This window comes from Equus przewalskii, chromosome 30, assembly GCF_037783145.1.
Source record: "Equus przewalskii isolate Varuska chromosome 30, EquPr2, whole genome shotgun sequence".
NCBI classification, from domain to species: domain Eukaryota; kingdom Metazoa; phylum Chordata; class Mammalia; order Perissodactyla; family Equidae; genus Equus; species Equus przewalskii.
In genome coordinates, this window is record NC_091860.1 from 26,302,616 (window position 1) to 26,325,814 (window position 23,199).

The 23,199-nt window shown below is 41.5% G+C and overlaps 1 protein-coding gene across 3 annotated transcripts in view; it reads left to right on the forward strand.

Annotated features, from left to right (window-relative positions):
• PRKCQ (protein kinase C theta) overlaps positions 1-23,199 on the forward strand; it is a 119,618-nt gene that overhangs the window by 34,026 nt on the left and 62,393 nt on the right. For 2 of the 3 annotated variants that reach the window (XM_070601873.1, XM_070601874.1), the window contains exons 2-5: positions 7,308-7,472; positions 8,500-8,625; positions 12,147-12,346; positions 15,678-15,738. In XM_070601873.1, the coding sequence (XP_070457974.1) occupies positions 8,508-8,625; positions 12,147-12,346; positions 15,678-15,738 (379 nt within the window). In that variant the 5' untranslated portion in view covers positions 7,308-7,472; positions 8,500-8,507. Of the gene's footprint in view, positions 1-4,049; positions 4,161-7,307; positions 7,473-8,499; positions 8,626-12,146; positions 12,347-15,677; positions 15,739-23,199 lie in introns of those variants that run through there. The other variant, XM_070601875.1, reaches the window with a different exon arrangement.

The window sequence follows — 23,199 nt, forward strand, 5'->3', positions numbered from 1 at the left end:
GCTGTGTGACCTTCGGCTAGCTGCTTACCCCCTCGAGCCTCAGGTTTCCTCTCTGTAGAATGGACCTAACTATACCTGCCTCATGGGCTCGGTGAGGAGAATGAGTAATATAAGCTACGTAAAGAGATGGAGAAAGAATGCCCGCTTGGCTGGTAATAAAGACTGGATTGATGGAGATGGCTGAAGGGTTCAGGCAAATAGGTTGGGTGTTGTTGACAGGGTCATAGGCGATGCTGGACAATGGTCAGCCTCCCAGGACTGAGGCGGGTGGCGCCACCCTGCATATGGCATGGCAGAGGAGAGTGGAGAAACAAGCTCCCTGAAAGTTGGCAGATTCCCCCAAAAGAGAGGAGGGGGCTGAGCTGGGCAGGCACAGTTTCCTTTTGTAAAACTGGCCCAGCAGATAAATCACTCCCCTTTCCATGGGGAGCAGGAAAGAATTTCTGAATGAGGCGGTACCTAAGTGAGGTCCTTGAAAGATGAGGAAGATGAAGGATGGCTCTCGTGCAGGTGTGGACGTGCACAGAGCATTCCAAACAGAAGGAATGGTCTGAAGAGCCATCGGGATGGAGAGTCCGGGTGTATCCAGCAGACAGAGAAGGCGAGGTGGGCTGGGGCTCCTGCGAAGAGCCATCTGTGTTGGGAGGGCAAGTTGAAGCCGACACGTGGAGGCTTGTAAATAGGTTCAGAAGTCACGACTTCATCAGCAGGGACGAGGATGCTGTTCCTGAGTGTTCGTGTAATTTGATCAGAGCTCTGCTTCAGTGGATTGTTTATTCATGCCCCACATTAAATTAGTGTCAGAATATTAATAATGTCATCCCAGCTGCTTTGTTTTCTATATTTCAGTATTTCTTTAATTTCTATTTTTTTTTTTTGGTGAGGCAAGGAGATGTGTTATATGAGCCAGCTCGGGCTGCATAACAGAAAACCATAGAATGAGAGGCTTAAACCGATGCTTATTTCTCGCAGTTCTGGAGACTGGAAGCACAAGAGGAAGGGGCCGTCAGGTTTGGTTTCTGATGAGGCCTCTCTTCCTCACGTGTAGATGGCGCCTTCCTACTGTGTCCTCACATGGAAAAGAGAGGGAGCTTGTGTGTCTCTTCCTCTTTGTCTTTTTTTGAGGAACATTAGCCCAGAGCTAACATCCGCTGCCAATCCTCCTCTTTTTGCTGAGGAAGATTGGCCTTGAGCTAACATCTGTGCCCATCTTCCTCTATTTTTGTATGTGGGATGCCTGCCACAGCGTAGCTTGATGAGCAGTGTGAAGGTCCATGTCCGGGATCCGAACCAGTGAACCCCAGGCCGCCAAAGCAGATCATGGGAACTTAACCACTAGACCACCTGGCCGGCCCCTCTTCCTTTTCATATAAGGACACCATCCTATCAGATTAGGGCCCCACCCTCATGACCTCATCTAACCTTCATCAGCTCCCTAAAGGCCCCATCTCCAAATACAGTCACTTGAGGGCTTAGGGCTCGACATACAGTTCTGGGCGGGTGCATTCACACCATAATGGGTGGGCGTGTCGTTCATGTTTGCAGGTTGGAGGGCGGAACTGGCTTTGTCAACACGTCTCCCTCCCTCACTAGTTCAAACAGCCGGTCGAATGTTAGGCTCAAGTTTCTTTTGTCATTGCAGCACCCACGGAGGGGTTATTTTTAAATATTATCTTCAGTTCACCTTTATTCTTTCATTTCACTTTTGAGACTGTGTTTGTGGGCGAGAGGCTAATATTTAATCTGACTCTTTTTATTACGATACTTTGTAGCAGTTTTAGCAACAGGATAAAACATTTCCCGATTATGTGAAGTTCGCTAGTTACCATCTTTCTTCTGTGCACATTGTAAGGCCAGTTACTTTTTATTACAGGTCATTTTCTACGGTGGTAGGTCATTTTATACAGCAGTCACTTTTATCTGAGAAACACTCTTATGCCGTAAAGAAATGTAAAAGCTCTAAGGGTAGCTTCATTTGCCAAAATTTGCCCAAACTGATGTTTAATTTACCAAACTTTGGCTGAGCCAATGCACTTGGAAACCACCGAATGCTTTTTTCCCTCATTCTCAAGTTTACGGTTGATTCATTTGTGTTGTCTCTTCTGCATGTCAGAGGTTTTGATGGAGCGATGACTCGTTATTTTATTTCTGGGACACTCTCCCTCTGTCACGGAGACATCTCCAACTAAATTATAGCAATACAAGTGCTGTCTAGATTTTTTTTAAATAAAGAAGTAGGCTCGTTCTTACTTCCTTGGCTGCAGAGGAAGAGAATTCTTGATATTTTTCAGCTGATGAGACTGCGTGGCACTCCTGTTGCTCTCTATGACTGTGGACTTCTTCCCCATCAGGTTTTGTTGTGTGGTGGCCATCCTTGACATCACTGTGCAAGTGTTTGGCAGGTTTCAATTGTGGCGGGGGAGTCGGTCGAGGTAAATAGATGAGTCAGTGCCCAGGGAGTCAAGAGACCAGACTTCTTGGTTCAGTGCTTAAAAGTGTGTGACCTTATGCACACCGCTGAGCAATGATCCTCAACCATCTACCTGCTAAAGACAGATGAGATCACGCTTACGGTGAAAACACCGAGCTCCTAAGAGTGAGGATGCTTTTTAAATTTAAGGTACATATTATGATATTGAAAAAGCTGGAATTGCAAAAGCAGAGAAGCCTGGATGGACATACTCATAGTTTATCATGATAAGTGCCACCACCGAGATGACTCTGTTAGACCGTAATAATGCTGTCGGAGAGATCTATGTGGGCTTCGCTGGGCGTCTGGTGGCAGAGCACAGAGGAAGGTCACATAACTCAGCCCAGATGGGCTCCTAAAAGACTGTTTCTACTCTCTTCCTGCCCCTTTTTGGTACACGCTAATAAAGTCAAGGAAGTCCGTTAGGAATTGTATCAGAGTTGCAATCATAATAATAATGACTAACATTTTTTGAGAGTTTACATGTGCAGCCCCATTCTAAGCACCTCGTGTATTTGCCCATTTCATCCTCGTAGCCCTTTGAGACGAGGACTGGCTTTATCACCATTTTCCAAAAGAGAAAACAGCCTTGGAGAGGTTAAATGACTCCTACCGCGGAGCTCGTAATGGCCTCCATTCTCCGCCTGGGCCAGTCGCTTTGTATTGACTTCCTCTGTAACTGTCTGCTGCCTAATGGGACCATAGCAAACCCTTGCAGGTAAAAGAAATGCATGAAGATGAAGAGATTATGTAAAATCTTGCTTTTGAAAATTAAGTTCCTTAGCCAAAAGGCATTGAACCTCCCTACATATCAGACAGAGAGATCCGCCCTGGAGGAGCCTAGATGATGAAGACACGGTCCCTGCTCTCAGAGCCCGCAGTCTGTTTGGGGAAGGCAAACATGAACCAACAAATCTAATAAGGCGATATAGGAAAATCTGGCCATGTGAGGACCAGCCCTTGGTCTCGTCGCCACCCCACGAAGCAGACTGAAATCTCCAAACGCATGTGGTAACCGAGCAAACCCTTGATCACAGCCAGCGTCCAGTCAGTAAGGCACCACGTGCACTCACTCTCGAGGGGTTTGCTAGAGATACTGCAGGTGAAACCAGAGAGACTTCCGGAGTCTGAGTCACTCCCCTCGTCTGAGTCTATGGGGTAGCTCAAGGATTAAGTAGGAGAAACGCTGGTGGGGCTCTACCGTGTCCCCCGAAATCTGGGGTCTGAGAGCTGGAGACAGAGACAGTGAATGGCAGTGACAGGATCTGCTTCACTCAGACTTTTGAAATGGCAGAGCTGAGGCAAATATATATGACAAGTGCTGTCTCCCGATGTACCCAGGGAGCCGTGGGGACCTGGAGGGCCGAGTGAATCCCACCTAGATTGCTGGAGGGAGGGTGATGGAGGCAGAGGGAAGAAAGGATTCAAACAGGAGGCAGAGACTAGCAGGAACTTGAAAGATGAGGAAGTAGGGGTGGGGGGCAGGATGGAGTGAAACAGGAGGATGGAGTGAAACAGGAGGGCATTCCAGGGAGAGGGGCGGTGTACCTAAAAGCCTTGAGCTATGAAACAGCGTGATGAGTTGGAGAAGTGGCAGTGGTTCTGCACCATCCTGAGAAAGCTCCTTGGGGCTGCAGCATGGAGATCTGACTGGGAATGAGAGGTGACCAGGACTGGAGAGAGAGACAGGGTAAGCTGCTGCGATGCCTCAAACAAGAGACGATGCAGAATCGAGCTAAGGCAACAGTGAAGGAGGTGGTGGGGAAGGAGGAAAGCAAGTTGTTGTGGGGCGCGACATCTAAGCAGAGTGCTAAGCTCAGAGTCGGCACCAGTCACGGAGCTGGTGAAATGAAAGAAGACGGGACAGTGAGCCATTGGGACCCGGCAGGTTGAGGGTCCTGGGAGCTGGCAAGGGGAGAATTGAATGTGTGATTTTATTACTCAGACAGAGGTCTGTAGAGGAACCTGGCCCCTGCGCTGTCAGGAGCAGCCTGGCCAGTCCATCATCTACACAGTGTTGTAAAGGGTGAGACCGTTGTGAATGGCAAGTCAAGAGGAGAGTTATGAGGTTTATGCTGCACAGGGAGGCTGGGGGAAGGCAGTCCTGATAGATGCTATTCCAGTGCATGTATTTTTGTACACAAGCAATTCTCCTTTTTATTTTAGCACCAGGGAAATCCCCCTTCTCCCTTACCTTCAGCTCTGAGCACAAAAGGCCCGCCCACAAAATCTTTCATGTTAATTTCTTCCTCTTGTGTCATTGTACATCTTTTTGGCTCTTGAGATCTACATATGTGTGTATGTGTGTGTGTGTGTATACACGTACATGTATGTGTGTGTGTGTGTTCAAAAGGATTGTGGAAATTTATACTCCAAACAGCATTTTATAAAAGTGTATGATTCATATTGTCCTTGCCAGGGTTACGTAAGCACATTTCAAAAAAATTTGCTAATTGCACAGGTAAAAGATTATTATTTTTTATTTTATATTTTGACTGTTTTTAATATTACAGTTTGAGTTGAATATTAATGGATCCTTAAAGCAAATGCATTATCCAATTCTAATGTTATTTTTTTCTCAGCTATTTGAAGCAAAATGCAAAGTTTCCAAAGAGTTTAAGTACTACAGAGTAAAAGCTGTATTTTTTTTAAGACTCTGACCGTTTCCCTTTAGTAAATTGAGGCTACTCTTGATTGCTTTAAGATTTTAATTTATTATTTTATTATATGAATTCCCAGTTTCCTAATGTATATTCTTTGTATTTTATCTATATAACCTCTGGATTTATAATCCATGCCTCAAGTGCCAAAGCATATTTGTTTTATTTTGGTTTTTAAATTAGCATACGGTAAAATTGGCTTTTACTCTTGCTGTATAATTCTGGGAATTTGTTTAGATTTCTGTGACCTCTACCACCATCAGTTTATAGAACAGTTTGATCTTCCCCCAAAACTTCTGCATGCTTTCCCCGTGTGGACGTACTCTGTTCCCTACCCAAACCACCAGTAACCACTGATTTTTTTCTCCATATAGTTTTGTCTTTTCAAGAATGTCACATAAATGCAGTTACATAGTATCTTGTTTTATTTTGCGTTTCTTGAATTGCTCACAAGGCTGAACATTTTTCCATATAGCTAGTTCCAACTATGTTGTTTGAATTTGTATAGTTTGTGTGATTGTCACTTATTTACTTGCCTCATGGGTAGTGACTATTTTTTTTTACAAATTTGTGTACACTTATTACATAAGAATGATGCTAACTTGTTGTCTGTTACATTTACCGTAGATATTTTCCCTGTTAGATCTTTGCCTTTATGTTTCATTATTTTCTGTAAATGTATCAGACCTTACGAATAGTAATACCATCTGATCTAGTAATATTGTAGTGCTCTAGTAATCTAGGCTGATGCCATATTCCTAAATTTTAAAAAATATTGTAGAAAGGTGCTTAGCACAGCATTATTTCTATTATGGAAAAATTGGAAACAGTCTAAATGTGTAACTGTTAGACATTAGTAAAGCAGATCCTGGTGCTGGCCCTCCATAGAATATCATGCAAGAATTAAAAAGGTGCTTTCAAAGATGACATCGTAACTTGGACAGTTTTTATGGTAAAAATGTTACATTAAAAAGTCAAACATAATCCCATACACGCAGTACGAGCACAGCATGTAAAACAGAAACACAAAACCTGTTAATTAAAAAAGACTAGAGAAAATACATCAAAATAGTAACAGTGATTTGCTTTTATTGGTGGAATTATGAGGTACTTTTTTACCAATTTTGTGTGTTTTCTTCATTTCATAAGGATCACCTATTACCGCTACAGGAGGGGAAAAACCTGAGTAGCTCAGGAATAAAATGTTACCTTTTGCCTTAAAAACGTCCCCCTGAGTTTGAGGCTTTATTGAATGATGTGTGAGGTTACAGGGCACAAATGCCAGTTCTGTCTTCTGGATGTCAAATGTCAGATCCTGTCGCTTGGACTAGACCTTTAGAAAAAGAGACAGTGGCTCAGCCTCAAACACGCACAGACACTGGGTAAACTGTCAGAATGCTCAGTAAGGCAAGAGAATCTGGGGAAATGGCAAGAGAATCTGGATGAATCTGCTGATGAAATAGGAAGTCTGTTGATGTCTAAGTAAGACCTTCGGGAGGAAAGAGGCTCTCCCTGGAACCTCTTCCATACTGTCCTAGAAACCCTGGGGACCCGAGAGGTTTCCATCTATTCCCCCGACAGATTTCCCCAGGTGACTGTTGAGCTGCTGTTGCCTAATTCTGAGCGCAGCCTGGAAATAGCAGAGTGACACATCGGTCACTAAAGTTCAGAGTGGTTGTAACGCAGGCTGTATGAGCCACGGGTCCCTCCAGGCTCAGGTCAGAATGAATTGCTTTTACCCTTTACTTACATTGAGGAAATCTTCAAAAAGTCCTCACGTGATAAATACTCTTGTAAATGAGGATAGTTCTTGGTGGTTTTTCCTGATAGTGGAGAAATGTGGATTTGCCTGAAAGACCTATGGTGGCCCAGGAAAAGGGGAGTCTCAAAGAAGTTTCTCTGGAGAACTCTCTGTGATCAGCCAGGCGCCTGCCCAGAACTCTAAGCTCAGAGGGTGAAGGGGCCCCCTAAAGACAGATCTGGAAGTCACCTAGCTGCCAACTGAGCAGTGTGACATGTACCGAATGTTTCAGAGACTAAGAACATCCGACAAATCATGATTATTCCATAACCATCTCCTTTTGTTAAACCTGCTAAACTGTGCAGGAAATAGGGACTTTCTCAATACCCGTGAAATTCACAGCAGTTGTCAAGAGCCCTAATTTGTCTCTCTCTAGGTTCAGAACATACCCAAAGACCACCGACCTTCCAGAGGATCATTGATGGCTCTGCCAGATTCGGGATTAGGGGCCCAGGATTTCCACCTCTGTCATTGATCCTCATGTCTGGGTTCCTATTCTTCTGAGGAGTTTTCTTCCTTTATACAAAGGTAGAAAAGACAGGTAATGCTTTGTTCTTGTTATCTATGGCTTATTTAAGAAAGTTTGGGAAAATTCACGAGAAGAAAGCCTTCAAGAAGACAGAAGAAGCAAGGAGGTGACTTTTCCACTAAATACCAAATGATAGTTCCAGATTAATGGGACCTTGTGGAAAAGTATGTTAAAAAAAAAAAAAAAAAAAGGTGTTTAGTTGGGGCAAGTGGCCAAATGAGGACAAGGAAGGAATGGCAGATGAAGCATCAGACTCGCCTCCTGGAATCTGTAGCTAACATTGTGATGATTTTCACCTATGTCTCCGAGAAAGCGTAATTATTAATTATTTGGCTTTTCTGAAGTAATTTGTTTATCCTTACACAATAATGCACTATTTTTGTTGGCCAATGATTTAGGGTTTTTAAAGTGGTTCCTAATGTTCAAAAGCTTATTTTTTATATAAGTATGTGTGTGTACACACACACACACACACACGCATACACATATATATGACTGTCAAGAAAGCAGACTTTCTTGAAAATGTCTAAAGTAAATAGAGATCAGCTGCTAAATGCCCAGAGCTGATTCCGTCACACACATAAATAGCCCGTGTAAGAATTTAGTGGTGTCATATTTAATTGGTGTGACTAGAATAGATTCACTCTTTATAAACTCATTTTCTTATTACTGTATGTTGTTTCCTGGGTCCCTACTTGAATAATAGAAGAGAGAAAATGTTGGTAAATTTCCACCTTTCTCTGCAACTATTAAACATAACTCCATTAAATTAAGGGTGGCATTATCCTTCTAACTCAGGAGGTTGAGTGATGCAGACTTCCAGAACGCCTCTTTCTCTGGCATGGCCGTCTGTGGGTTTGGGGTGAGCCCAATAATGTGCTTTGCAGCAGGGGAAGGAGAAGCGTTTGTTCAAATGGATAGTTGAACCATTTGAGGCTCTGGCTGCCGGTGATAAAGCACTAGTGAAGTGGGCACGGGACACTAAAAATAACGTATTTGATAGCCCCCAAATAATATTTGTCTTTTGTCGCTTTGCAAGGAGCAACCATGTCGCCATTTCTTCGAATTGGCTTGTCCAACTTTGACTGCGGGTCCTGCCAGCCGTGTCAGGGAGAGGCCGTTAACCCTTACTGCGCTGTGCTTGTCAAAGAATATGTTGAATCAGGTAAACGTGAGGGGGTTTTGGGGGTGGAAGAGGAGGAGGAGGACTCTGCTGTGAACCATGAAGCGAGGCCTTCCAGGATCTTTCTACAGTTCGGGAAGCTGACGCCCAGGGAAGCCAAGAACCTCCTGAGTCATGTGGGCTTAGTGACAGCTCTGAACAGACCCCGGCCTCCTCATGTTCTGTTTCACGGTACCATTCTCCCACATAAACAAGGGGAACAGAGGAAAGGAAAAATGGATTGAGGACATTGAGTGAGGAGTTAATGGGAAAAGAAATCTACTAGGGAGCCAAAGTAGATCCTGGGACAATATTGTGAAGCCTGGTTGTTTTCAGTGATTATGGATACATTAAGTCTGCATAACCTTAGAATTAACTCAAAAGGCAGTTTACTGCTTCTTTAGCTAATGTTACAGAGAATATATAATTAGCCATGAGAATCCAAATTTCAGAAAACTTATTTCTGTGTTTGTGAAGACCCTGCAAGGGTGAAAGAGTAGTCATGTTTTGTCAAATTTAAGTATTTATAGGCGGTCCACGGTGAGGGGGAAACTGTGACAGTCTCCCAAGAGTCCTTTTGTGAGTTTAGATCATTCAGTTAAAATCACCCTCTTCTGTCGGGAATCAGTGCCTAGTCCCTTCAGCTGGCTTCCATTCTCCTTGATGGCCGCCTCTGTACTTTAAGATGCTTATGGACTTTCTAAAGGAAGGGTAGGAGGAATTTGCACCCCCCAGGGTTTCCCAGCCTCAGTAGCTTCCTCTGTGTCCCTACACACACTTGTTTTTTCGGGCTCTTACCACTTCGGCCTGGGTTCATGTCCCAGTCAGGGAACCACACCACCCGTCTGTGGGTTGTCACACTGCGGTGGCTGCATGTTGCTGGGACGCTGGAAGCTCTGCCACGGATATTTCAGATACCAGCAGGGTCTCCCGTGATGGACAGGTTTCAGTGGAGCTTCCGGACTAGACAGACTAGGAAGGAGGACCTGGCCACCCACTTCCGGAAAAAGTGGTCTTGAAAACCCTATGAACAGCCCCAGAGCATTGTCTGACAGAGCGCCAGAAGGTGAGAGGATGGCGGAAAAAACGGACAGGCTTCTGTTCTGCTGGCCACAGGGTCGCTAGGAGTCAGAATCAACTCAGCAGCGCTAACAACAGAATGATAAGTGCTGTGAAGGAAAACAAGGCAAGAGAAGGATTGGAGACAGAGAGAAAGAGAGAGATGTGCGTTATCTTATATAGGTAGTTCTAAAGGCCCCTTGGGGGATGACATTTACAGATGCAAGGGGACCTGATTGAGAAGTTGCAGACCTCCAGATAGATGTTTCCAGCTCGGAATCCTGCAGTTCCAGATCCTACTCTGTTGGCTTTTCCCTCCCTTGAAAGACTTGTGCTTTGTGGTTGACTTCATCCTTGCAGCCACTGCAAGTGCATCAAAGCTGAGGAGACCGTCTGCATCATCTTGATTTCCCTTCTGCCCAGATTTCTCTCCTGTTTAGTCAAAAGTGAGAATGGCACTTGCTCCCAATCTAAAACCTTTCAAATGTCACAGCAATCTTTGAAGTGTAAAATGTCTTGAGTTTTCCAAGCCGCTTTTGACTTCATGGGTCTCCTGGATCCAGTCCTCTTTACAACCATGGTTCTCACTGACATTTGCCTCCTGAGAGGCATTTTTAAATTTCTTCTTCTTTTTTTTGGCCTTGCCTTTGAACTTGGTCTAATCAGCCATGTCGATCACAAGATCTTGTCAGAAAAGAAGACTTTGTTTTTCCAAAAGATTAGCCTGTGGAGTTCGGAGATTTTTGTTTTTGATTTTGTTTGAGTCTTGTTCTCAAAAGAAATCACTCTGAACGTTATAATTCAAGCATTACTTCTATAGAATTTAAACGTGTTTCAATCATAGGGGTGCGAGTCTGCATTTTCCAAGGTGAGTCAACAGAACAGGGACAAACAGGACACAATCTGTCAGTCAGGGAGCCTTTGAAAACGGTAAAGTTCACTGTCGTTAGAGAGGATCTGACTTCTGGTCCTCTTTTTAGGTGATTACAAATTTAGTGAATGAAAGTATAAAATTGCTGTGGGAATTTCTGTCTTTTGGAGGCGTGGAGAATGGTTGAAAGGAATTATGACTAGGAGAGGTTTCAAGTCTATGGAAGTAAAATGTTACTATGTTCATTAATATTGCCATTATTTTTTTTTAAATGTCTAATCTCCAGTGAAATTTCTTTTAAACAAGCCATAAAAATCTTCTCCATCTATTTCCCCCTTAACATTGTCAGACTTTATACCTCTAATAGCCAGGTTTCCCTAAAATTTGAAGTTTCAGCTTTTTGAAATCCTTGTATACCTCCCAAATAATAATTTAGCAAATGCTAAGTGCCTGTTCTCTGGCAGCTTTGTGCCCTGGAGAGCAAGGGCCCTCAGGAGTCAGAACTGCTTGGTTTTCCTGCTTTAAACAGATATTTCCCCTTCGCTTTCTCAACATCTCTCAATTGCTAAATCTGCTACGTAAGGTGGTATTATCACAGGAAACAAACACTCCAATACAGCTGCAGTTTACTGCTTCTGAGATGATTCAAGAATAAATACTACGGAAAATCCAATATGGATGAAAGATAAGAGAAGCGCTAAATCGCATTAGTAAACTCTTTCCCCATCCCCTGCTGTTTCTGGGAGGTTTCCCTTAAACTTCATCAGCCTGACCATGGGTCTTGTTATCATTTCCAGGACTCCCCCCTGCCTTCTTGTCCTCACTTGCAGGTCTATAGCCTGCTTTGTTGACTCAGTGGATTAAGGTGATGGATTAAGACCACCGCCTCTCTGAGTTACTTCTTAGTTTTTGCTCAGGGTGCATGTAAAATATATCCTCATTTAAAAATTAGAGAAAGAAATAATGGTCATTATGTTTTAAAGGTTTGCATCTTAGTATATTTATGTCCAATGGAAAACTTTTAAAATGTCTTTTTAAAGGAGCACTCATTATGAGCCTTAAATTATGCCACTGTGTCTTTCAGGTGCACACCAGTAGTTTTGTATTGGCTATTTTTTACCAGATGCCAGTGAAATTAGTCATGTGTCCACCCTTCCTGGATTAGCAAAGGAGGATCCCAAAAGGCATAGAAGTGCAAATCATGTAAAGAATGGGATCGGGGTCACTCTACCCTACTAAATACACCAGGCTTAGCCCCTGAGTGCTTTGAATTTGCTCAGGTGTTCACACTCAAAGTGTGTCGACTAAGTGTTGAATAGGAAAAGAACACTACTAGTCCAAGACGTTCTCAGATTTTTGTTGCCTAAATCATCCAGATTGACTCTTAAATTTCACTATGTGACCTTGCATGTAGACCATGAAACTGCTTCATTCTGTCCTATATTGTCTCTAATTGTTTTATGTGTTATTTTTGTCTTCCCAACAGAATTAGTATAGCCTACAGAGCAGAGGGAATGGGCGCCACTGTTCTTGAGTTGAATTATTTCTCAGAGCTGGCTAAAGGAGTAACGAGAACTTATCTTTGTATTCCTAGAGAATGGGCAAATGTATGTCCAGAAGAAGCCAACCATGTACCCGCCCTGGGACAGCACTTTTGACGCCCACATCAACAAGGGGAGAGTAATGCAGATCATTGTGAAGGGCAAAAATGTCGATCTAATATCTGAAACGACTGTCGAACTCTACTCGCTGGCCGAGAGATGCAGGAAGAACAATGGGAAGACAGAAATATGGGTAAGTATCTTAGCAGCGAGCTTACATACAGTGTATGTGCCATCAAGAGATGAGTACCATATTAGTAGAAGACTACCTCAAACTTTCAGTGTCATCCTAAAATTATGGTACACTAACCTTGAGTCAACAGACTCCCTACCACTTACTCATTCGTGACTTGATAATGACAATGATTATTCATTATGGACAATAGAATGTATTGACATATTGAAATGTCTTTGATTCCTGTGTAAAGTGAAGCTCTCTTAGGGTATGAAGAACTGTTATTGATTTATAACTGTCAAAGTATGCTCAGAAATATCACAAATTTCCCCTAACTTGGGAACTTAACTGTTGTCTATTCATCAAGACATCACATAGACATCTTGATAAAGATAGCTTTTTAAGATAGACACAGTAAAGATAGATAAATGAAAGGATAGAGCAAAGATCCATTTAATGTTTGGCCTTCTCTCTCCATACTTTGCCAACCCCTATAAACTTTTTAGCCATAATGTATTCACTTAGCTTACTTTGTACTAAAAAACACATCATACACAATCCATGTTACCACACCAAGTTTTTTGGAAAACTTAGCTTATAACCATTTTGGTAGCAAATGTTTAGAAATCTTAAAGGGAAGAGTAAAATACTAAAGGGAACGTTAGTAACATGTTAGAGGGAAAAGAAACGTTAAAGGGAAGAAAGCATAAAAATTTCTAATGAATGTTTCTGGGCCCACAAGATGAAAAAATATATACCAGTAAAAACTGTTTTTAAATGAGCTGAAACCCAGAAAATGTTTGCAAATGTTTATAGCCTTTATGCAAAAGGAGAGAGTCTTTTCTTTCTGCTTCTTATTTCCTATAACTCAGATTTTTAAGAACTCCACCCAAAAGATTTTCAAGTCACAGTTTGAAAATGCGAATGCTATAAGCCTAAAACCTAGAGTTTTGTGTTTTAGACTTCCAAAAAATACAGTGCTTTTTGGGAAAGTGTATATTTGCATGAATCTTTGATCGTGGAAACAGAACTCCTTTTGGGGAGATGCTTAGGGAAGTAGGACGAGGTTAACTGACTGAAGAGTGTCACAGGGGTGCCCCTTCGTGTGGAAGAGTTTACACAAACCAGGGAAGAGAGCCGGGGAAGCAGAGGCTGGGCCTGACCATGGGAGCACTTGGCTGGGCTAGGAGAAAGAAGAGATTAACGAGAGGATCTCCCCCAGTTTTTCCCTCATTCCCATTTATGCTTTCTGCCTCTAATTTCTTAAAAAAAGGAGAATAGTCACCAAATCTTTAATTTTAAAAATAGCATGCTAGCTGATGTCCTTCTCCATCAATGAGAGGGTACCTAAGTTGTCAGTCCTGCTAGGTTTTGCTGATAAACAGGTCGCTTTTCTATTCCTAGCTCTTAAGGTTGCATTTCACTTCTTGCCTTTGCTTCTTCTGACTTTATTCTTATCAGACTTTTTAGTTTCTTGCATTCCAGCATTATTTAGACGTAAGTGCTTGATGGCCTTCAGATCTTCATGTAACCAGCAGCCGTTTAACATTTTCCAGCTTTTTTTTTTTCAAGGTCCTTTCTTAGTTTACTTTTACTTATAGTGTGTAAGGGCCTACTGGTTGCTTGGGACTTATATTTTCCCTTGCTTCTATTGAAATCTGCTTTCTTAATATTAATTTCTCTGTTTAAAAATTGTTCTTTTCTGAAATTTGCCTTTCACCTCCCAGGTTCTGTCCAGTTTCTAAACACCACACTAAGACTCACCCTCTGCTTTCCCCAGGTTTTAACAGTTTGTGTGGTTATCTCCTATTCACTCTCAAAAATGTGAGAGAGGGGCCAGACCCATGGCCCAGTGGTTAAGTTTGGCATGCTCCGCTTCAGCAGCCTGGGTTTGGTTCCCAGGCACAGACCTATACCACTCATTGGCCACCATGCTGTGGCGGCGACCCACATACAAAATAGAGGAAGACTGGCACAGATGTTAGCTCAGGGTGAATCCTCCTCAAGTAAAAAGAGGAAGATTGGCAACAGATGTTAGCTCAGGGCCAATCTTCATTGGCCAAAAAAAAAAAAAAAAAAGGCAGAATATGACTTTCTATTGATATAGTTTTTCCAGCAGCTAACTGGTTTAATTTCCTCCACCACCACTAAGTCCTGAATATTGATAACTTTGTGGTCACCCTTTTGGTCACAATTTTCCCCACTTTATGGAGGAATAAGCCCCTTCTCTCTTGCTCTTCTAATTCCATTTTCACCTCCATTTTTAGTACTTATTCCACAGACCAGAGAACAATGGTGTACATACTTGATGTCGAAAGCCCTTCTCTTCATTAATCTATTTAAGCTGGCATGAGAATTTATAGTTAGCCAAGCAGGACTAGCTTATTTTATCATAAAATTCTTGTAGTAGTGAAACTGTGACGTAAGTATTGCTGTTATGTCAATTTTTCAAAGCTCTTTGAAGGCTTAGTGACTTATACAAGGTCACACAGCCAGTAAATTATTTAGCCACGATTCAAATTCAACCCTGGGTTCAACCAGACACGTCTTCCCATTTCGCAGTCATTCTAGTTAACCCATGGATATAGTAATCAATAATGACCTTCAGTCACCTTCTGATTCTCTTCAGCATGTTAACAACATAGTGTTATGGTTTAGTAGATTAGCGATAGCTCTCAGGTTGTCTCAGATTTGCCATTTTTCCCCTTATGTCTCATCACAGAATATCCTACATCATCCCTTAAAATGTCACTTTCTTCTGGTCCCTTCACATCATGATACTGACATATTTTTTTATCTGGTCTCGGATCAATCTAGTTAAAATTCCCCTTAGTAGGTTACCCAGCACTTTCCAAACAGCCTCTCCTTGTGAAAGAAAAACGCTGCTCTCATTTCATACCTGATTAACCCAGGGCAGTGTGGGTGGGCACCCCCAGAGCGGGGTTTATCTTTCCTCCCAAAAGACCCCAAGTTCCCAGTGTGAGCCGGTCGAGTGTCTGTGATTGTTTCATCGTGATTAAGATCTGAATCTACTGTTACAACTCTTCAGATAAGGAGCAGCGTGGGGCAAGAAAATCAGATCAAATCTGTCTAGAATTTTGTTTCTTCCTGACGGAAGCTTTGATCTCTGAGTGAAATTAACGAGTCGCTGCGGTGTTTTAATAGAAGGGCCATCTTCGTGGATGCTGCGCTCTTCTGATGATAATCAGTATGCGTAGAGTGAAAGGGAGTCGTGTTTGGGTTCCGCGCTGGAAATCTCCTGCCATCACCAAACCCGCCAGTGATGATGTCATTAAACTCAGCTCCTGTTTCACATTCTGACTGATATTTCTTTCCTTCTCTCGACCAGTTAGAGCTGAAGCCTCAAGGCCGAATGCTAATGAACGCAAGATACTTTCTGGAAATGAGTGGCAAGTGACATTTCTTCTTCCTCTTTGGGGCTGAGGAGGGCATACCCCTTCTCCTCGTGTGCAAGTGATTTCACTTTTGCAATAGCCTAGAAAAGAATTAGGAGAAAATGGAAGCACAAAGAATTTTCTTAAAACTCCCAGTGGTGCTCAAATATTAGTTGAAAATACGCTATTGTGGCCAGATAAACACAGAAATATGAAACTTGTAGCATGAGTTTCTAAATTGTGTGAACTCATATGCCCAGTGCTTTTCAGTTTGGGAACTTACTGTAAATACAAAAGGCTCTGTTTTGTGTGTTGCTGTGTGTACACCCACTATCTATGCATAAATGACGGGATATAAAAAGCTATCACACCAGCAGTAGAATACAAAATAAATAAGAAACCAATAAATATTTTCCATAACGCCACTGGCAAAATACTAATGCTTCAAATTAGTCACCTCAAATCCTTTTAGGAACAAGGAAGGAAAAAATGCATTGCTAAAGAGTTTCGGTTCCATGTCATATACAGACATTGGTCACAGAAGGTACATCGCTGAGCAGTTTGCTTGGTGCCTGTGACAGCCTGTCAGTTCCTTCTGTTGCATTTATATTCTGTTGTCAAAGTGTTGTTTAAACGAGTCACATGCTGCTACTCATAAAATCCTAAAGCTCAGAATGGATATGTGGACCGCCTGATAATAAACTGCCATTTTTTCCTAAGTTAGTTTTACTACCAAGAAGCAAGTTTTAATTAGAGATTTATAGTGATTTCTGGGACTTTGCTTAACATATACAATTCCTTTGGGTCCGGCTTCAAACAAATACACTGGAAAAGCCTATTATGAAATAATAGGCAACTTGAACACTCACCAGATATTTGATGGTATTGAGGCATTGTTATTAATTTTTTAGGTGTTATGATAGTATTGTGGTTATGTTTTTTTTAAGAAGAGTCCTTATCTTGGAGATACATACTGAAATATTTATAGATAATATGATACCATGAATTTGCTTCCAAATAACCCATTGGCATGGGGTGGAGGGAGTGCATGGGGTATATTGAAAGAGAGTGGCTATGGATTGGTAATTGTTGAAGCTGGATGATTGGTACTGGGAAATTGATTATGATATTTGCTCAACTTTTGTATATATTTGAAATTTTTCATAATACAGCTTTTTTTTAAAAAAAGAAAAAGAATTCCTAAGGAGGGAAAAATACAAAATGAACTTTTCTTCTTTTTTCTCGTTGAAGCTGAAGATATATAGTACATGTCATTGTACTATTTTTCAGTCAGTCAAAATCATATAGCTGGATTGTAGGACAGCTGAATAATTGGGTTTGCTTAGAAAGTGAAAGTACTGGCCTAAATGATAATACCAATAGTGCTTAATTCCTCAAATAAGAGAAAGTCTCTCTTCCCATTAGTTCAAAACATGGCCCAATGCAAATTCAAGAAAGTCCTCCATGCATCAGAATGCAAATGTTTTTGGTAAATGGTTTAAAGATCACTGCTTTGGAAAACAACTTCATGGACATTCATCCTATTACCATGGAACTTAACTTTTGTCTTAGAATGAGAGAGCAAATCCAGGTGGAGCAAAAACAATGATATTTTCACAAACAATAATTACACAAGCCTGGGAATTTGTTTTTAAGAATAAAACTTTGTAGTATTTAAAATGTTTATATCTAGACCCAAATCAAGATTCTACCTCAATTTTTACATATCAAAAAACCCTAATATATTTAACAAGCAATATTATGGAACAATCCAACTAGAAAATTCCTTATTGATGACAAGAAGTATAGGATAAGGATATCATTCAATTTTAAGAATGTTTATTATTGCATGTAAGAAATAGTTTTCTGAAGGATTCAGAAAACCAAAATATGAGTTCTTACACTCAAGGAACTTAAACCCCGATTGGAGAGGTGGTACAGATTAAACAGTTAGAGGAAAATTAAATCCTAAACCACCTAAATACTGATTAACCAAGAGATCAGTGTGTGTTGCCTTCATTCCAGAAAATTCCATTCTGCGGACATTGAAGGATAGGAAGAGTTGAGATTTGCAAAGAAGAGGGATAACCTTCTAGGAGGAAAAAAAGTAGTCTTGAGCAAAAATTTGAGTGGACAGAAGACTGTGAGAAGACCTGTCTAGGTAGATCAGGGGCCTCTGCTAAAATCAGAATGAAGAACCAAAGACGATGCTGGAGGGCTTGGAAGCCCGACAAGAGGAGTGTGTAGGCTTGGCAAAGTCATCAACAGGGAGTCACTGTTGTGTTCTTGAGCAGGACGTGATGTGATGAAAGCCATGTTTGAGGGAAGTTGCTTAGAATGGAATGTGGAACAGATGTGGGAAGGAAAATTGACTGGATATGGGAGAACCCATAAAATTTCAGTTACGCGATGGAGAGGTGATGAGAATCTGGTCTAGGGGTATGGTTATAGGAAGGGAATAAAAGAAAGAGTCCAAAAGAAAAGAAAGTAAGAGCAAGATTTCATGACAGTTTGGGGGAAGGGGTGGGCGCATTATCAGTACATAGATGAGGTGCTTCATAATTCTTTATAAATGGAAGTTGAATAAACAGAAAAAAATGTTGATGATATCTCTTAAAATAGCTAGGCTGGGAAAATTATAATAGGAGTGGTAGAAATGGGAGATATGGAAAGAGAAGGCAAATGAGTAGGGAATCCGGAATTCAATCATGGAAAACATTTAAGATAATATCATGTTCCCTGAACCCCACTTTAGTGGGAGCCTCCATTCTTCTCTGCTCCACTCTGCTCTGCGGGGAAGTAAATGACTCATTGCTCTTCACACGCAAATCACTCCATTCTTTCTCTTTTAAAATCCCATTCCTTGATTTCTGTGCTGGAATCACTTTTTCTCTTCTTCTTCTGCTCTCTTACTGTCACTTTTGGTGGCTTCAGTGTTCACTATCACTGTCTGATACGCCCACTTCATATTTTCACACCTTCCTATATCTTTCTTTAGCCTTTCAGTAACCTCCAATCCCCCCACAGGTCATCACTCAGAATTCTCTGCCATCAAGCACTCAGAGTCGGACCTTCCTCTCTCAGAGCTCATCTTCCTTCCCTGTCAATTCTCTCTCTCACCCAATAAGTACTAGACTTTACCCTAATCTAGTCTCTTTCACATCCATTTATTAGCCCACTGCTGGCATTAACTACCTCCCTGCCTGGACCCATGATAAGCACTTGCCATGCTCTGCTCTCATGAGCACCCTCTTCTGCCACAGATGTCCTGACCTCCAAACCTTGCATTCTCCTCTCTCCTCCAAGGCTCTGCTAGAAAAACTCATCCAGCTGAGTCTGTTACAAACCGATGCTGCTAGATAATGTTCCTATGTTTCAGACTCATGTGGTTGACCTCTTAATAGACCTCTCCAACTAGATTTTCTATGAGTACTGAAATTCAGCTTGTCCAAAATTACACTTACCATTTTCACCAGCATCCTAATTCCTTTTGTATTCACTGTCTTAATTATAACTCTATGCATCCCAAAACCTGGGAGTAATTTTTATAGCCTCCTTTTCCTTCACCTCCCACATCAATCCATCAGTTATTTCTGCCCGTGTTGTCTACTCAATATTTTTCAATTTTATCCTCTGTTTATGTCATCGTTACCTCTTCTTGAATCCCAGTCGTTCTCCTATGCGGCTGCCAGAATGAACTATGTAAAGCCCCATTGTGAACATGTCATGCCTCTCTTCCTCCCTTTGCTCCCTTTGCTCCTGTCCCTTTGCCTCCAGCCTTTCAGTGTTTGCAAATTATCTACAGGAAAACGTACAGACTGGTCTGATACCTGCCCATCTTCTCGATGTGACCACTGATATTTTCTGCTTCATACTCCACATTCTAGCAATACTGCATCCTGAGATACCCTCTCTCTGCACCCTTGCTCATTCTCTTCCTTCTAAAGAGAACACCTCTTGCTTTTCCCCACCATACCTTCTCCCACATATTGGTAGAGGTTACTTATCTTTCAGAACCTAGCTCAGAAATCATCTCTGCTAGTACCTTCCTTGCCCAACTTTCCTCTGTTTCTCACCTCTACCTGCCTATACCTGCCTTAGCTGGTGTAGTTTCCTGAATTCCATGGTCCCATACCATCCTGTGAATACTTCTGTTCTGACATTTACTACCTTAATTGTCTTTCCTTCTGGACTCTAACTTCCTTGCAGGAAAGCAATGGTTGAAGCGCATCTTATTTGTCTCTTTAACTCCAGCACCAGGTTGCATGGTAGGTCCGTAGGAGGTACTCAATGAATGGTTGTTGGACTGTTCACTCGGACTCACCCTGGCATTTAGAAATTCCTTGTATTTTCTTTTAATTCCCATACAATAGTTATTCCAAACATTCCCAGACTCCTCTGTTTCTGAGGGTATCTTATTCTTCTCTCACTCTTGGAGGTTGGCCTTGTCCCACCTATAACTGGGAGAGGCTCCATCTTCCTCTCTGCACTTTAGAATGCAGCTGCTTCTTCCTGCGTTCTCTTCCCGCTCTTCTGCCTCAGAGAGAGTCCCTCTCTTTCTTGGGCTCTGGGCTCTCATCCTTTGAAGCTCTGCACCACCAATCATGCTTCCTCTCTGGCATCCTCAGCCTTCAACTTTTCCTTCTCTCTTAGGTTTCCACCTCATTGCCAAGGCATAGCGAACTAAGCCATCTTCTCCAATCTTAAGAAAGTTTGTTTTTTTTAACTTTTTACCTCCATGAGTTTTTCTTTCCTCTCCTTCCCTAACACATTTCTTGAAAAAGTGGCTTATATTTATTTGACCCTGTTTCTTCACTACTCCATCAATTCTTAAACCCTGAGAGTCTGCCTTATAGTTCGACCAATGGCTTTCTCCAAGGGTATGAGTCCTCAAAACAAATTTCTGTTTCCTAGCCTTCAGTTCTCTTGACATCTGTGGGTCAGTCAGTGTTGAGAACCCCATGCTTTCTTGGCTTGTCCAATGTGATACTGTTCAAGTTCTCCTCTTATTTTTTCAGCTGCCCCTTCATAGTCTCTTTTGTAATTCCTTTTCCTAGCTCCTAAAAAATATGGGTGTGCATATCTCCAAATCCACTCAACACCATCGTATACTATTCTTTGTATGAAAGCCACGTCTCCCTGACTTGACTGGTAGCCACTCAAAATTGGGGGTGACATCTCATATTTCTTTAGAACTTTCAGCATAACAATTTGTTATTAATGCCCAAGAAACATTTGTGATTTGATTGACTACAAATAAGTGACAGATTAACCTAAATAAATAGATCAGGCACCATTACTGTAAAAGAAATAACCAAACATATAAAGACCAATGAGCTTATTCAGGCCAATACGTAAACAGAAGAGCAAATTACTTCAGAAATAAACATAGTAAATACTGGAAGAATTCAAAGAATTCTGAGTTTTTACACATGTGTTTTCTTGTAATGATTGAAATGGTTAGAGGATAAAGGAAGTCGTAGGAAGGAGCAAGGGAATAAATTCAGTTCTAGCACTTTCTGACATCTTAAAAAATTCACCGTATTGTAGTCTTATGCACAGACTATTTTCTATATGTATATTTTTATATTTTATATTTATACTTTAATTTATTTTTGTTATATAAATATATACATATTCATATCTGTATAGTCTGTCCTATTATATGCATAATAGTCTGTGCATTTGACAATATATAATTTTTAATATAATTATATACATATAATTTTTTACAGTAATACAGCTGGGGTTTCCAGAATAATTCACTTCCATCTCCTGAATTTAAAAGTAATTTTATGCTTTATTGACTTCATTTCATTTCATCTGGACGAAAATAGAAATGAGTCAAATCTTACTGACAAACGACCCCACTACACCAGTCACAAGTTGTAAATAGATCTCCACATTTATACCAGCAGGAAGGCGATTGCCTCAGTGACCCTAACTGTAACCCCTCATTCACCAAGCCTAGTTTATTTCCAGCCCAGTTCCAAATAAAAAGACCTATATTATCTAACCTTAAAGTATCAGGCAAAGCATTATGCCCCATCTGTGGAACTCTTTAGATGGTTATTCGGATTGCTCTTTATCTGGAAGTTTATCTGGAAGCCTGTGGACCACTGTAGAGGGGACTTGAGCCTTAAAATGCATCCTGGGACTTGGCTGGACTCCCCGGGAGAGGTCTCCATTTCCACGGCCCCACCTTTGTCTACCCAATTCATTGCCAGCCTGGCCACTATTTGGGATACAGAAAATAAGATACCTTAGCAGGGGTTTTTGCCTCAAGTATGTTGTCAGGTCTCTGCCACTGCCTAGCCAGAATGCAAGTAACTTAATTTAAATTTTGTTAACTCTTTATATTTGTAAATATAAGCCCCTTATTTTTGCTAAACCTCCATTTTTTGTATTTATAAAAATAAAAGAAATAGAATAAGTAATCCATGAATCTTCAAGCTATTACAGAACTACAATTCTAGGAGAGGAGTTATAATCATTGAATTCCTTGTCCCTCATTTCAGTGATGATGATAATTTTTATTTCTCTATTGTTCACTATGCCATCCTCTCTCGCGTGCTGGAGTTTTCATCGTCGTATTTACCCATGACAGCCTTGCTGTTGTATGTTTTCACTGGGCCTGGGCTCCAGCCACGGCATCACTGGCATTCTCAGGATTCTACCAGCCATTTGGGAAGATGGCGTCTGGACATAGGGCACTGTGGACAGTGACTGCCTAAAGTACCTCCACCGATGTCCATGAGCCCACTAAGAAATGTCAATATGATGGTTTGATGTAGATGACTAGGTAGCATCCAGGATTACCTAGACAGTAAAAAGAACTTGCAGCAATTAATTAATTTCTGGCCCTTTCCACATTGACCAGTATAGCCTGTAGCTGGTGCATCTGATTTCTGCGGACATCAGGAACCAGAGCACAAACAACTTCCCAAAGTTCTTTTGCCCTTACCCACAAGTCTAGTCAGCTCCCTTCAGTCTGCTGTACTCTATCTACACCCAGATGTAAAGCATCTTGGGACCTAAAAACAATGCCGTTCCCAAGCTGCTGTCAGTAACCACATCATTCTCTAGAATTACAGGCAGAAAAGTATTTGCCACTTCCTGCCTTTTCTGGCTGACTCATCATTGAGTATGACTAGAGGAGGTTGACAAATACCTTGAAAGTTCTGACCTCTGGTTTTAAAAATTGAAAGGATAGATTAGCTCAGTCAAAGAGGAGTGAAAGATTGAGTCAATAATCCAGCTTCAGTGTTTCAGTCCTGTAATAATACACGCTATGATAATTCTGTATTATAGAATTAAGGAAAGGATCTTAGTGTTGTACCAACCTTAATAAGTACTTGGAATTTTACTGATCTTAATGCTTGTGTAATAGCTTGTCCGTCTCTGTCCCTTACCCATCTCCCCGTGCTCCCCAGCCAGCCATGACAGCCATGTCACAGAACTTTACTTTGTTCCCTG